The sequence below is a fragment of the Pseudophryne corroboree genome, chromosome 9 (assembly GCF_028390025.1).
Source record: "Pseudophryne corroboree isolate aPseCor3 chromosome 9, aPseCor3.hap2, whole genome shotgun sequence".
NCBI lineage: Eukaryota > Metazoa > Chordata > Amphibia > Anura > Myobatrachidae > Pseudophryne > Pseudophryne corroboree.
Window position 1 is genome coordinate 365101766 of NC_086452.1, and position 13838 is coordinate 365115603.

The 13838-nt window shown below is 47.8% G+C and overlaps 1 protein-coding gene across 4 annotated transcripts in view; it reads left to right on the forward strand.

The window, feature by feature from the left end:
• TEF (TEF transcription factor, PAR bZIP family member) overlaps positions 1-13838 on the forward strand; it is a 114932-nt gene that overhangs the window by 62269 nt on the left and 38825 nt on the right. For all 4 annotated transcript variants that reach the window (XM_063940738.1, XM_063940737.1, XM_063940736.1 and 1 more), the window contains exon 2: positions 9324-9632. In XM_063940738.1, the coding sequence (XP_063796808.1) occupies positions 9324-9632 (309 nt within the window). The remainder of the gene's footprint in view (positions 1-9323; positions 9633-13838) is intronic.

Consider the following 13838-nt stretch of genomic DNA (forward strand, 5'->3'; position numbering starts at 1 on the left):
CTGCTGCAATGACTTGCACCCACAAGATCATCGCAGCTAATTGGATAGACCCCTTTGCGCACATGTGCAACCTTTCCCAAACTCACCAACTGTATATGTGTGGAAGTAATATGTATAAGTATGTGTAGAACATGCAAAAAATGCTGATTAGCTGCCCCTATTATTTAGGCCATCAAATGAACTGCACTTATTTGCATGGAGATAAAGGGTCATGCTGGCTACCTACCTGCTGTATTGCATAAGTCATTAATGATGTGAAAATGTGTTCAGCACAGGTAAAAGTTACCTGTTGCACTGGGACTGCACAGACTTTCACACCAGACATGTGGCCACACTTCTACATGAGCTGCAAAAATGCAGCACAGTGGCATGTTGATGTTTAAACATTGTTGGTTGCCACTCCAAGCAGTTGTGCACTGATCTTGGCCTCAGGAATTGTATGGCTTATATCCCTTTCACACCGCACAAATAACCCGGTATCGACCCGGCATATTGCTGGGTCGACACGGGTCATTGTGCGGTGTGAAAGCGCAATGAAGCAGTGTTATAACCGTGTTGAATACAGGGTCAATGGCAGCGTAAACGAGCTCCCGGGTCGATGGGACCCGTTCACTACAGCAGGGAGAGGCGGCGCGGAGATGATCTCATCTCCCAGTGCCGCTGCCGGCTCCGCCCCCCTGCTGCTATGGCAACCCACCCGGCATATTGCTGGGTCAGGGAAGCCAGCAGCAGTGTCCAATGCCTTATTCCACCCGGGAAGGACCCGTTTCCAATTCCCTGGTGGGATCTGGCATTGGCAGTGTGAAGAGTTAGCACCCGGCAAAAAAGGAGCACCTGCTCCATGACGATTAATTTTGCAGTGCTAGGGGTTAAATGTATTAATTTGTTTTTGCATGCAGGGTAAATACTGGCTGCTTTTGCATGTAGCCCACAAATACTGGGCAGCTTTATTACACTGAAATGAAGATTTGTATTAGTCCAGATATGGCTAATATTGACACTCCAGCTGTTGTTGAACTTCACATCCCAGGTTTTAGCATGGCCAAATAGCAAAACTGTAGCAGGGCATGCTGGGATGTGTAGTTCAACAACAGCTGGAGTGTCAAGGTTAACCATCACGGTATTAGTCTATACCCCTTCCATAAGCATAACTTGGTTTTGGCAAGGTGCACATTTTGCTCCCTTTTTTGTTTTGTTTTCTTTTAAACTTTGCTCCTTGTTGTGGATAAGCCCCTATAGGAGCAAGAATGAACTTTGTTGTGGGGCAGAAGGTTGTAAATAGCTATTTCTGTGGCATCCATAAGGGATATTGGGGGAAACTAGTACGATGGGGTCCAAAGGAGCCAGTGCACTTTAAATTTCTTCAACTGGGTGTGCTGGCTTCTCCCCTCTATGCCTCCTCCTACAGGCAGTTTAGAAAAAAGTGCCCTCAGGAGAGGATGCACATCTGAGTTCCAGAGAGGTTTCTTCAATTTCATTTAAATCTTGTTTAGGTATGCTGTCTGGGCAACAGCATACCTGCGCCGTGGGAGCTAGGGGGGAAACGGTCACCGGCCTTGTGAGGTGCAGAGCCGCTCCTCCGCTGCAGGGCCACCGTCCTGAGGGGCAGTTTGTTCAGCGGGTCATTGATCCTTGGCTGTCGCAGCATACCGCACTCTCCTAACGCTGCCTGAAGGTGACATCGGTGGTGAGTACACACCGGGGGCCCCGCTAGGAGGGTCCCAGGTTCAAAGTGTGGCTGATCAAGGGCGCGATGTACGGGACCCTCCCTGGGGGGGTCCCGCTAGGATCCCCCGTGACTACACAGGCACAAAAATGCTTGACCAAGTACTTGTGTGAGGTTTTAAGCTTAGGGGAGACTTTGCCAGTATAAATATTGTGTATAGCTCTGGCGCCATTGCAGGGGAGGAGCTTCCTCAGAGCGGGACCAGCAGTGTTTTGGTGCCTTCCTCTGCTTACAGAAGCCATCAGCAGCACACACTCAGCGCTTCCTGTCTCAGACACGCTGGAAACTGGTACAGGGTGTAGCTAAACGGGGAGAGCCGCTGTTGTACACTGTTCTGAGCCTATTTAGGACTGCATTTATTAGTGTCCTAGTGATTACAGAGCTGACAGTCTCACTGGGGCTGTGCAGCTCCAGGTGTGCTGGTATTTCTCCCCCTCTGTGTGTCTCCTCTCGCATACAGTAGGCAAAGCAAGCTTGCATTATAACGGTCTGTGTATGTGTTTGTACTTACTGTGAAATACGGGTAAGCACAAGCTGTGCAGTATCTGTCACACCAGATTCTCTCCATTGTCTAATGACTGTTTCCTGAGAGCAATGTAGTCTATCTTCACAAATTAGTGAAGAAGCTGGGGGAGAGGGTACAGAGCCCCACTGGTTAGGGTCTCTTAAAACTATGATGTCAGATATGTGAACCCAGCTCACTGCTAATGTTCAGAAAACTCAGCTACTGCAACAAATTGCAGATTTAGCTGCTAGAGCTGATACACAGACCCCCTCTGTCATGCAGGTCCCCGGAAGCGTGGTTTACCTGCTCTGCTTTCTGATACAGATGATGATATCCAGGATAATGGGGAGACCCGGACCCCGTTAGTGCTGATCCCGATTCTACTCGGGGTATTGAACCCCTCATTTTGGCTATAAGGGATGTGTTACAGCTCCCTCTAGAGGACGCTGCATCACAGCAGTCGTTTTTCTTTGTACAAAACAAGCCCAATGTCACTTTCCCTGAATCTCCAGAGTTAGATGACTTATTCAAACAGGCCTGGTAAATCCAGACAAAAAATTCCAAGTGTCCAAAAAGTTTTTGCGCATTTTCCCATTTGCTCCTCAAGGTAGAAAATTTTGGAAGGAACCCCCTGGGGTGGATGTCTGTCTCGCACCTGTCTAAAAAGGCGGTGCTGCCTGCCCCAGGCTCCTTTACCATGAAGGATCCTGGGGATAGGAAGATGGAGACTACACTAAAATCTATATACACTGCAGCCGGCCTTTCACAAAGACCAGTCATTGCGGGTTGCTGGATGACCCATGCCATTCATTCTTAGGCCATACAAATTCAGGGGGGCCTCTTGGGGGATATGCTCTTAGTTACCATGGTTACCCTCCTGAAACACATTCAGGACACTACTTGTGTCCTCTGTGATTTCTTCAAGGAGGTGCGGAACATCAATGCTCAGACGTCGGCTATGGCGGTGTCAGCGCACAGGGCCTTGTGGTTATGTCAGTGGAATGCGGACGCAGAATCCAAACGTAATGTGAAATCCCTCCCCTTTTCTGGGGAATGGCTTTTTGGGGTTGAGCTGGATGCCTGGATTTCCACGGTTACTGCCGGGAAATCCACGTTTCTCCCCTCTGGGGTCCCACTGGCAAGGCGTTCCTATTCTAGACCGTCTCTCTAGTCCTTTCGGTCTTGCACATTTCGATCAAAGGTTAGAGGTGCCTCCAATGCGTCTAGAGGTACCAGAGGTAAGTCCAGAAAACCTGCAAGTGCCAGTCCTCTGGAACAGTCCACTAGTTCTGCTTCCACTAAAGCCTCAGCATGACTGTGCCAACCCACCCCGTCACTTCAGCTGCGTCTGGGAGTCCTCCTGGAGTTTGACGGTAGTTCCCCCTCCCCCCAACGACTTTTCAAATAAAGCTTACCAGCTTTGGAGGATATGCAAGTTACGTTACAACAGGCTATCCAAAAATTGGTCCAATCCTACGTCATTGTTCCAGTACCTCTACTGCAACGCGGCAAAGGGTTTTACTCAAACCTGTTTGTGGTGCCAAAGCCAGACGGTTCGGTCAGACCCATTCTGAATCTGAAAGCCATAAATCCTTATTTAAAGGTGTTCAAGATGGAATCCCCACGTGCAGTAATTGCGGGTTTGGAAGACCAGGAATTTATGGCCTCCTTGGATATCAAGGACGTCTATCTCCGTATTCCGATTCAGTCTCCTCATCAGGCGTACCAACGGTTTGCCCTGCTGGACAATCGTTTCCAATTCCAGGCACTACCCTTCAGCCTGTCAACAGCACCGAGGGTATTCACGAAGGTGATGGCGGAGATGATGCTTCAACTTTGGATCCAAGGGATCAATGTGGTGCCTTATCTAAATGATCTCCTGATAAAGGCAAGATCCAGGGAACTTTTGTTGCTCCATATCGACCGCACCATTTGTCTTCTGTCCGACCATGGGTGGATCCTCAACTTACAGAAGTCCCACCTGGATTCAACTCAGAGGCTCCTGTTCCTGCGGATGTTGCTAGATATTGTGGCACAGAAGGTGTTTCTACCAGAGGACAAGGCGAGAACACTTCAGGAGATGGTCCGCATGGTGCTCCGACCTGCTCAACTTTCCATCCATATTTGCATCAGATTGTTGGTGAGGATGGTCGCCTCATACGAGGCGATCCAATATGGGAGGTTACATGCCAGAACATTTCAATGGGATCTCCTGAGCAAGTGGTCCGGATCATATCTCCAGTTGCACCGGATGATTCGGCTGTCACCTCAGGCCAGGATTTCCCTCCTGTGGTGGCTTCAGTCCTCCAATCTCCTGGAGGGCAGGAGATTGGTAATTCAGAATTGGACCCTCCTCATGACTGATGCGAGGATAGGGAGCTGTCACCCAAGGGGTGCAGTTCCAGGGCAAGTGGTCATCCCACGAAAGCCTCCTTCCAATCAACATTCTGGAACTTCAGGCGATCTACAGTGCTCTGCTTCAAGCGTCTTCTCTGCTCAAAGATCACGCGATCCAGGTACAGTCGGACAACGCCACGGCGGTGGCATATATCAATCGACAAGGAGGGACCAAAAGCAGAGCCTGCATGCGAGAGGTGTCAAAGATACTCCTCTGGGTGGAAAGAAACGCAAGATCCATGCCAGCAATCTTCATTCCGGGTGTGGACAACTGGGAGGTGGACTTCCTGAGTCATCACAATCTCTACCTGGGGGAGTGGGGACTCCACCATCTGGTGTTCCAGCAGATCATCGACCGGTGGGATTGCCCACAAATAGACATGATCGCTTCTCGTCGCAACAAGAAACTTCCCTGATATTCCTCACGTACGAGGGACCCTCAGGTGAGGGCAGTGGATGCACTAGCGTCGTATTGGCCGTACTGGCTGGTCTACCTGTTTCCTCCGATCCCATTGCTCCCAAGAGTGCTAAAGTGAATCTGTAATCAGTGTGTCTAGGTATGGTACTTTTGGTATATTTTCTGGACATGTCTGTCGAAGTCCCTTGGCCTCTACCACTAAGAAGCGATCTTCAACGAGGACCGTTCGTTTACCCAGACTTGCGACGACTTTGTTTGACGGCATGGAGGTTGAGCGGAACATCCTAGCTCACAAGGGCCTTTCCAAAAAGGTTATTGCAACCATGGTTCAGGCCAGGAAACCTGTGCCGTCAAAACACTATCATCGTATCTGGAGGAGATATGTCTCTTGGTGCGAGGAACGCATGTTTCCGCTTGCAGAGTTTCTCTTGAGACGTTTCCTGCAGGCTGGTGTGGATAAGGGCTTACGTCTGGGTTCCATTAAGGTCCAGATTTCAGCTCTCACAATTTTCTTTCAGAAGAAATTGGCAGTGCTGCCAGAAGTTCAGACCTTCTTGCAAGGGGTACTCCACATACAACCTCCCTCTGTGCCCCCTACGGCACCCTGGGATTTGGATTTAAGTGTTGAAATGTCTACAGTCCTCTTGGTTTGAACCTCTGATGATGGTAGTAGATAAGTACCTTACGTGGAAGACAGTGATGTTACTGGCCCTGGCTTCTGCTCGACATGTTTTAGAATTGGGGGCCTTATCCTGTAAAAGTCCCTACTTGGTCTTTTACGTGGACAGAGCGGAGCTCCGGACTAGACAGCAATTCCTGCCGAATGTTGTCTCCGCGTTTCATCTGAATCAACCTATTGTGATTCCTTCTAGTTCTGACACTTCTGCTTCTCCGGAGGCATTGGATGCTGTGCGGGCCTTGAAGATATCTCTGGATTAGCACCCCACCCACTGCCTCTCAGGCTTTTAAACAGGGAACCAGCACATTCTGACTGCACAAAAAACATAGGTATGATCCTTTTAATTATATACAAAGTCAGTTTGGAGGTGTGCTTTTGGGGCGTGGAGCTCCCTATATTGCACTGGCTGGGCCACCTTGGGGCATCACCACCTTACATTTACTTTTAACACTTATATCACATTGTGTTTGTTTTATATTTATGTAGCTTTTTTCACATATTTTTTACACTTCTAACACTGCTCAGCTAAACTTCACATTCTAACACTTTACTGCTGTCCTCTTCTTTTCTTTTACATTCAGCAGCCTCTTTCATTTGCTTAACACTGATCTTTCACTTCTATCCTTTTTTCTGTGTGATGCCCTGGGGTGGTTTGGCTGGGGTGGTCTGGGGGTGCTCTGCGTCCCGGAGGTGAACCCCTATAGTGTTAGGGACCTGTCCGATGAGGTCACCGTGAAGCAGGTGGGCAGGCTCATATACTGGCCAATATATGCCAAGAACCTCAAATATTATATTATGGTTATAATAATTTTAATGGTGTATGGTGCACCTGCACCCTTTGTTCCTATGTTGTAGTATTACAGTACTTAGTCCCAGCAAGGTAGCACATCCCATTATAATAAGCTAGGGTGTGCAGTCCAGGCCCCGTTTCCATAGGGCCTTGAAGATATGTCAAGCATACAGCTCGGGTCAGAAAGACAGATTCCTTGTTCGTGCTCTATGATGCGCAGAAGAAGGGTTGACTTGCTTCAAAGCAGTCCATTGCTCGTTGGATTAGGCTTTCTATCCAACAGGCGTATGTGTTGGCAGCCTTACCTGTTCCTAAGTCTCTAAAGGCCCACTCTACAAGATCTGTGGGCTCTTCCTGGGTGGCTACCCGTGGAGTCTCGGCCTTGCAACTATGCCGAGCTGCTACCTGGTCGGGGAAGAACGCCTTTGTGATGTTCTATAAGTTTGATACCCTGGCCAAAGAGGATACCCAGTTTGGGCAGGTGGTACTGCAAAAGTCTCCAACCCGTTCTGGAAGCTTTGGGACATCCCCATCGTACTAATGTGTCCCCAATATCCCTTATGGATGCTAGAGAAAATAGGATTTTAATACCTACCGGTAAATCCTTTTCTCATAGTCCATAAGGGATATTGGGGGTAATTCTGAGTTGATCGCAGCAGCAAGTTTGTTAGCAATTGGGCAAAACCATGTGCACTGCAGGGGGGGCAGATATAACATTTGCAGAGAGAGTTTAGATTTGGGTGGGTTATTTTGTTTCTGTGCAGGGTAAATACTGGCTGCTTTATTTTTACACTGCAATTTAGATTTCAGTTTGAATACACCCCACCCAAATCTAACTCTCTGCACATGTTATATCTGCCTCCCCTGCAGTGCATTGTTTTGCCCAACTGCTAACAAAATTGCTGCTGCGATCAACTCCGAATTAGGCCCATTGGGCGCCCTCCTCAGTGCGTGTACTTTTCTGCATGTTCTTGTTCTCTAGTTACCTGTTCAGCTGTTACCAGCCGTTGCTGGTTGTTTTATGGTTGTGGTGTGCTGGTGTATAAATCTCACCACCCTTTGTTCTCATATTCCTTCTCTCGTATATGTCCTTTCTCCTTCGGGCACTGTTTTACCTATAACTGCCTGTGGGAGGGGGCATAGTGGGGAGGAGCTAGCACACTCAGTTAGAAAATTTAAAGTGCACTGACTCCTTTAGACCCCGTCTATATCCCATCGTACTAGTTTCCCCCAATATCCCTTATGGACTATGAGAAAAGGATTTATCGGTAGGTATTAAAATCCTATTTTTCAAAGGCAATTCAGAAATGTATGAACTTTGAAATCTGATAATGTTAAATGCCTAAAGGTGGGTAAACACTAGGCGATGTGCTCTGAGCGACGTCACCTAGTGTGTTCACTTCCCTGCCGGGGCGGTCGGCGGCAGTGCGTACACACTGAGCGATATGACAACGGTATCGTTCGGTGATGTCACGGCCGTGCATGCGGTTTTTGGACAACAGTCCAAATTGAGCTGCATGCACGGCCGACAACCAGGGTTGTTAACGACCCGCGGAGCCGCGCATCACTCGGCGGCGGCATACACACTAGACAGTATAGTAAACAACGTTGCTCAGGACGGGCGAAATGAGCAACGTTGTTTGTTATTATCGCCTAGTGTGTATTCACCTTTAGTAACTGTTAGTCACAGGCAGTAAATTACTGCTATAGGGCCTAATTCAGACTACAATCGATTTCTTTGACCTGCAGGGGGATGCCCAGCACAGGGCAAGTCTGCCCCTCATGCCGGATCCATCCCTCCCTGGCAGACGTTTGAGACCATCGCATGGAAGGCGATCCTTTTTGAGTGTTTTGATTAGCTCTCTGCCTGCGCAGCCTATCTGTGAAGGCAGACGGCTACCCGCCATGTTAAGGGCTGCATGCGACGTCACGCTGCCCCTGCGGTCAGCCCCACAAACGGTCCTGACCGCGTTCTTAAAACGGAGCATCAACGTTGTGTCGACGTCCTGTTCCCACTCCCCTCCAGGTCTTAAAACGTGTTCTGAAGAGATTGCAGTTTAGGACCTTGCACATGTGCGTACCAGTGCATGTGCAGAAGTGCAGAAATCGCTTCATAGTGATTTTTGCACATCCAAGGTCTGAATCGTCCACATAGTTCATTGTGTTCTATTTGTTTTCTTCCATCTGAAACACATTAGCAGATTAACCAGTTAGTAGATCTTATATGTTTTGATTTGGCTCTTTCTGGATAGCCGTAGGACCTATGGCCTTAACAATGTAAAAATACATGCAGAGGTGAGGTAATGGATTGGCCACCCTGTACTGAAGTATTCATTTATAACCGTTTAGTTATCTGATCTCGGTTTAATATCTTCAATGCATTCAGTTTAATTAAAGCAACTGTATTGAATATGATCTTTTACTGCATTCCCCCACCTTCTTTTTTTACTTTGTGGGGAATACATTTGTTTTTGGGTGCCCAATGTGCAGTAGGCGCCCATGACTTATCATGCATGTTGTGCCCAAATCCATCATGTTTGGCCTGGTAATGTTGCTGAACCGATGACAAATATTAGTTGCGATTAATTTCTGATTGCTGCTGCAGGAGGATGCAGTCAGAAATAATGGGCACTAATGGCACTCGCTCCAATCTGGAAACAATTGCATAGCTCTCGTTGAGCGCCCAAAAACAATTGAATTTCCCCTTTGTGTTTTTTTTTGTCTAAATAGGAACATTTGAGAAGTTATACGGAACATTCACCTTGTTTGTATTTTTTCCTTAATGTCGATTTACTCTTTATTTTATAGATAAAGACAAGATCAAATTGGACAAGGATGACATTAATGAAAATGCAATGTCTGTTTCTGCTGCGCTTATGCCCCCTATCTGGGATAAGACGATTCCATACGATGGAGAATCTTTTCACCTGGAGTACATGGACCTTGATGAATTCCTACTGGAGAACGGGATACCGTCCAGCCCTACACAGCTTGCTCAGGCACTTCAGAGCTCACTTATTCCTGTAGCTGACCTGGAAGATGAAGAAGAGCCAGGATCTTCTACCTCTTCACCCCCTGTATCTCCATCTGTTTTGTTGAAGTGCTCTGAAAGAAAAGGTGATTATGATGTTATTTAGAATCCAGTTATTTAATTCAAGTTACTGACTATTTAAAATTCTGAATGTAAAGAACTAAACCCCAAAATGAAAGTTATAGGTAGAAGAGAGCTTAAATTAGTGGTTTACTATTATCATGACTCTTCACTGCAGCTCTGGAAAACTATAGAATGTGGTGGCAGGCTTCCTGTTCTCCACATTATAAACTATAAAGTATGTCAGAGTGTTGTTTTATATACACTAGTCCAGTGGTTTCCAAACTTTTTTGAATCACGGCGCCCTAGAATATCAGAATTTTTTTCAGGGCGCCCCATGGCCAAAAATTTCTTATTGAGAAATTTAGAAAGAAATTTTACATTAAGTAGATTGCGTTTGTATGTCATCCTTAGGGTCAGTTGTGTGGTGAGGGACAAGATTTACTTCTGTTTGGCCACATTTTATGACTGGCAGCCACCAGCACTGGTTTTGCCTATTATATTTGACCATGAATAATTTGATTTCGTCCTGGACCATTGACCCAGGGCACCCCTGCAAGTGTCCCGAGGCACCCCGTTTGGGAACCACGGCACACAGTTTGGGAACCTCTGCACTAGTCTGTTGAGAAAGTGATTGTGAAATGTGCGTTCAGTTCTAAGAGTCCTGCTGTGCCCGGCGGCATCTGCTTAATTCCCACAGACACACAGGCAAGGCTGCAACGTACACCTGCCCGCAAATGTACCTTTTTATCTACCATTCCCTCTTATAGCTCCCTACAAACACTCACGCTGACCTCTCTATCCCAATGTCACTGCAGTGTTATGTTAAGACACCTGTGCGGGGAGATCGAGTGTGGAAAGGCGCAGCAGAAGTGTTATACACTTTCTTCTACAGCAGTAAGTCCCCTGGACTCACCCTCACTCCCCCGTTCACTGTTTTCACATGGGGAAATAGCTTCCTCTAATGGGCAAAACCATGTTCACTGCAGGGGGGGCAGATATAACATGTGCAGAGAGAGTTAGATTTGGGTGTGGTGTGTTCAAACTGAAATCTAAAATGCAGTGCAAAAATAAAGCTGCCAGTATTTCCACTGCACAGAAACAAAATAACCCACCCAAATCTAACTCTCTGCACATGTTATATCTGCACCCCCCGCAGTGCACATGGTTTTGGCCATTAGAAAAAGATTTTGCTTTTGCAGTCAAACTTGAATTAGGGGTCAAATTCAGTAAGAATCGCAAGTAGGAATTCGTACGTAATTTTTGCTGAGGTGGTGTGGGCGCATGCGCAGCGGGCACTACTGCGCATGCGCCTGCATTTTCTGTGGGGGGGGACGCAGAAAATGCGATCGCCTCTGCCTGTCAATCAGGCGGTGGTGGGGCGGCAACGCTCGGTTTTCTGGGAAGAAAAGGAGCGTTGCGGGGGTGTGCCAGCCGAAACGGTGGGCTGGTACGCACGAACGGGGGCGTGATGGGGGGTGCGGTCGCTGCGTGATGTCACGCAGCCGCTGCGACAGGAAAAATGGCGCCGGGACTCCTGCGGCCGCAGCTAAGCTGCGCCGGCAGGAGTCATCATTAATTTCTGGTAACAAGCAGAAATTGCGTGCTGTTAGCCATTTCTGCTTGTTAAAGGGGGGAGGCGCCGGTCAGCATGTTGGGCGGCCTCCAGCATGCGTGCTAAAGGTTGGCAAATTCTGCTGATTAGCAGAATTGCTAACCTTACTGAATTGGCCCCTAGACCCATAGTATCTATCTGTAACATCTTTACCACTGTGAGTCTTTAAATGTATTACTTGTTAGATGGTCAGATGCTGAAATTTGAGATTTAAACTGCCCTTAAGTTTACCTCATAGGGGTATATGCAATTGCGGTCGAATTCCCGAAAATGTCGAAAAACGGGACATTTTTGCCCCCCCAAAAAAAAATCGACAATGCAATTCAGTACTTTCCGTCAAAAAAACGGACTTTCCAAATTCGACTTTTTGAAATTCGACATTTGTCAAATTCGACATTTCTGCAATGGTACAAATGCGGCAATTCGCCAAAAGTATATTCAATTGAAGTTTGGAAATTCGACAACAGTGCTTTTAGGCAGTAAATAAGTCATTTTCAATCTGCCACACTTTGGTGGCGGAATCTAATAAAAAAAATTTAAAACATGGTTTTTTTTTTTTTTTTTGGTAATAGCATATCTATTTATATTAGAAGGGATTAGGTACTTGGTTTGTCTATTTTGGAGGCACAAGTATTTATTTATGTATTTTTAATTTTTTTTAAATGGAATGGTAAAAATCCGGAAAAAAAATTGCGTGGGGTCCCCCCTCCTAAGCATAACCAGCCTCGGGCTCTTCGAGCCGGTCCTGGTTCTAAAAATCCGGGGGGGAAAATGACAGGGGATCCCCGTATTTTTAAAACCAGCACCGGGCTCTGCGCCTGGTGCAAAAAATACGGGGGACAAAAAGAGTAGGGGTCCCCCGTATTTTTTACACCAGCATCGGGCTCCACTAGCTGGACAGATAATGCCACAGCCGGGGGTCACTTTTATACAGTGCCCTGCGGCCGTGGCATTAAATATCCAACTAGTCACCCCTGGCCGGGGTACCCTGGGGGAGTGGGAACCCCTTCAATCAAGGGGTCCCCCCCCAGCCACCCAAGGGCCAGGGGTGAAGCCCGAGGCTGTCCCCCCCCCTCCCCCCATCCAATGGCTGCGGATGGGGGGCTGATAGCCTTGTGAAAATTGAAAGAATATTGTTTTTTTCCAGTAGTACTACAAGTCCCAGCAAGCCTCCCCCGCAAGCTGGTACTTGGAGAACCACAAGTACCAGCATGCGGGAGAAAAATGGGCCCGCTGGTACCTGTAGTTCTACTGAAAAAAAAATACCCAAATAAAAACAGGACACGCACACCGTGGTAGTAAAACTTTATTTCACACATGTCGACTCACACATACTTACCTATGTTCACACGCCGACCTCTGTCCACTTGTCCAAGTAGAATCCACGTGTACCTGTGAATAAAATTATACTCGCCTCAATCCAGTGTTTAGATTATAATCCACGTACTTGGCAAAAAAAAAAAAAACGAACACCCGAACCAGGCGGACTGAAAGGGGTCCCATGTTTACACATGGGACCCCTTTCCCCGAATGCAGAGACCCCCCCCCATGACTGCTGTCACAGAAAGGTCTCTTAAGCCAATCGGGAAGCTCTACTTCGTGGCACTCTCCTGATTGGCTGTATGCGCATCTGCTGTCAGACCGCATCGCACAGCTCCCTCCATTAGTTTCAATGGTAAGAACTTTGCGGTCAGCGGTGGGGTTACCCGCGGTCAGCCGCTGACCGTGGGTGACCTCACCGCTGACGCAAAGTTCCCACCATTGAATATAATGGAGGCTTTGCGATGCGCTGTCTGACAGCTCAGACGCACATACAGCCAATCAGCAGAGTGCCAGGACGTTGCGCTCGCTGATTGGATGAAGAGACCTTTCTGTGACAGCAGTCACGGGGGGGTCTCTGCATTCGGGGAAAGGGGTCCCATGTGTAAACATGGGACCCCTTTCAGTCCGTTTGGTTCGGGTGTTCGTTTTTTTTTTTGTTTTTTTTTTGCCAAGTATGTGGATTATAATCTGGACACTGGATTGAGGTGAGTATAATTTTATTCACAGGTACACGTGGATTCTACTTGGACAAGTGGACAGAGGTCGGCGTGTGAACATAGGTAAGTATGTATGTGTCGACATGTGTGAAATAAAGTTTTACTACCACGGTGTGCGTGTCCTGTTTTTATTTGGGTATTTTTTTTCCAGTAGAACTACAGGTACCAGCGGGCCCATTTTTCTCCCGCATGCTGGTACTTGTGGTACTCCAAGTACCAGCTTGCGGGGGAGGCTTGCTGGGACTTGTAGTACTACTGGGAAAAAAACAATATTCTTTCAATTTTCCTAAGGCTATCAGCCCCCCATCCGCAGCCCTTGGATGGGGGGGGGGGGACAGCCTCGGGCTTCACCCCTGGCCCTTGGGTGGCTGGGGGGGACCCCTTGATTGAAGGGGTCCCCACTCCCCCAGGGTACCCCGGCCAGGGGTGACTAGTTGGATATTTAATGCCACGGCTGCAGGGCGCTATATAAAAGTGACCCCCGGCTGTGGCATTATCTGTCCAGCTAGTGGAGCCCGATGCTGGTGTAAAAAATACGGGGGACCCCTACTCTTTTTGTCCCCCGTATTTTTTGCACC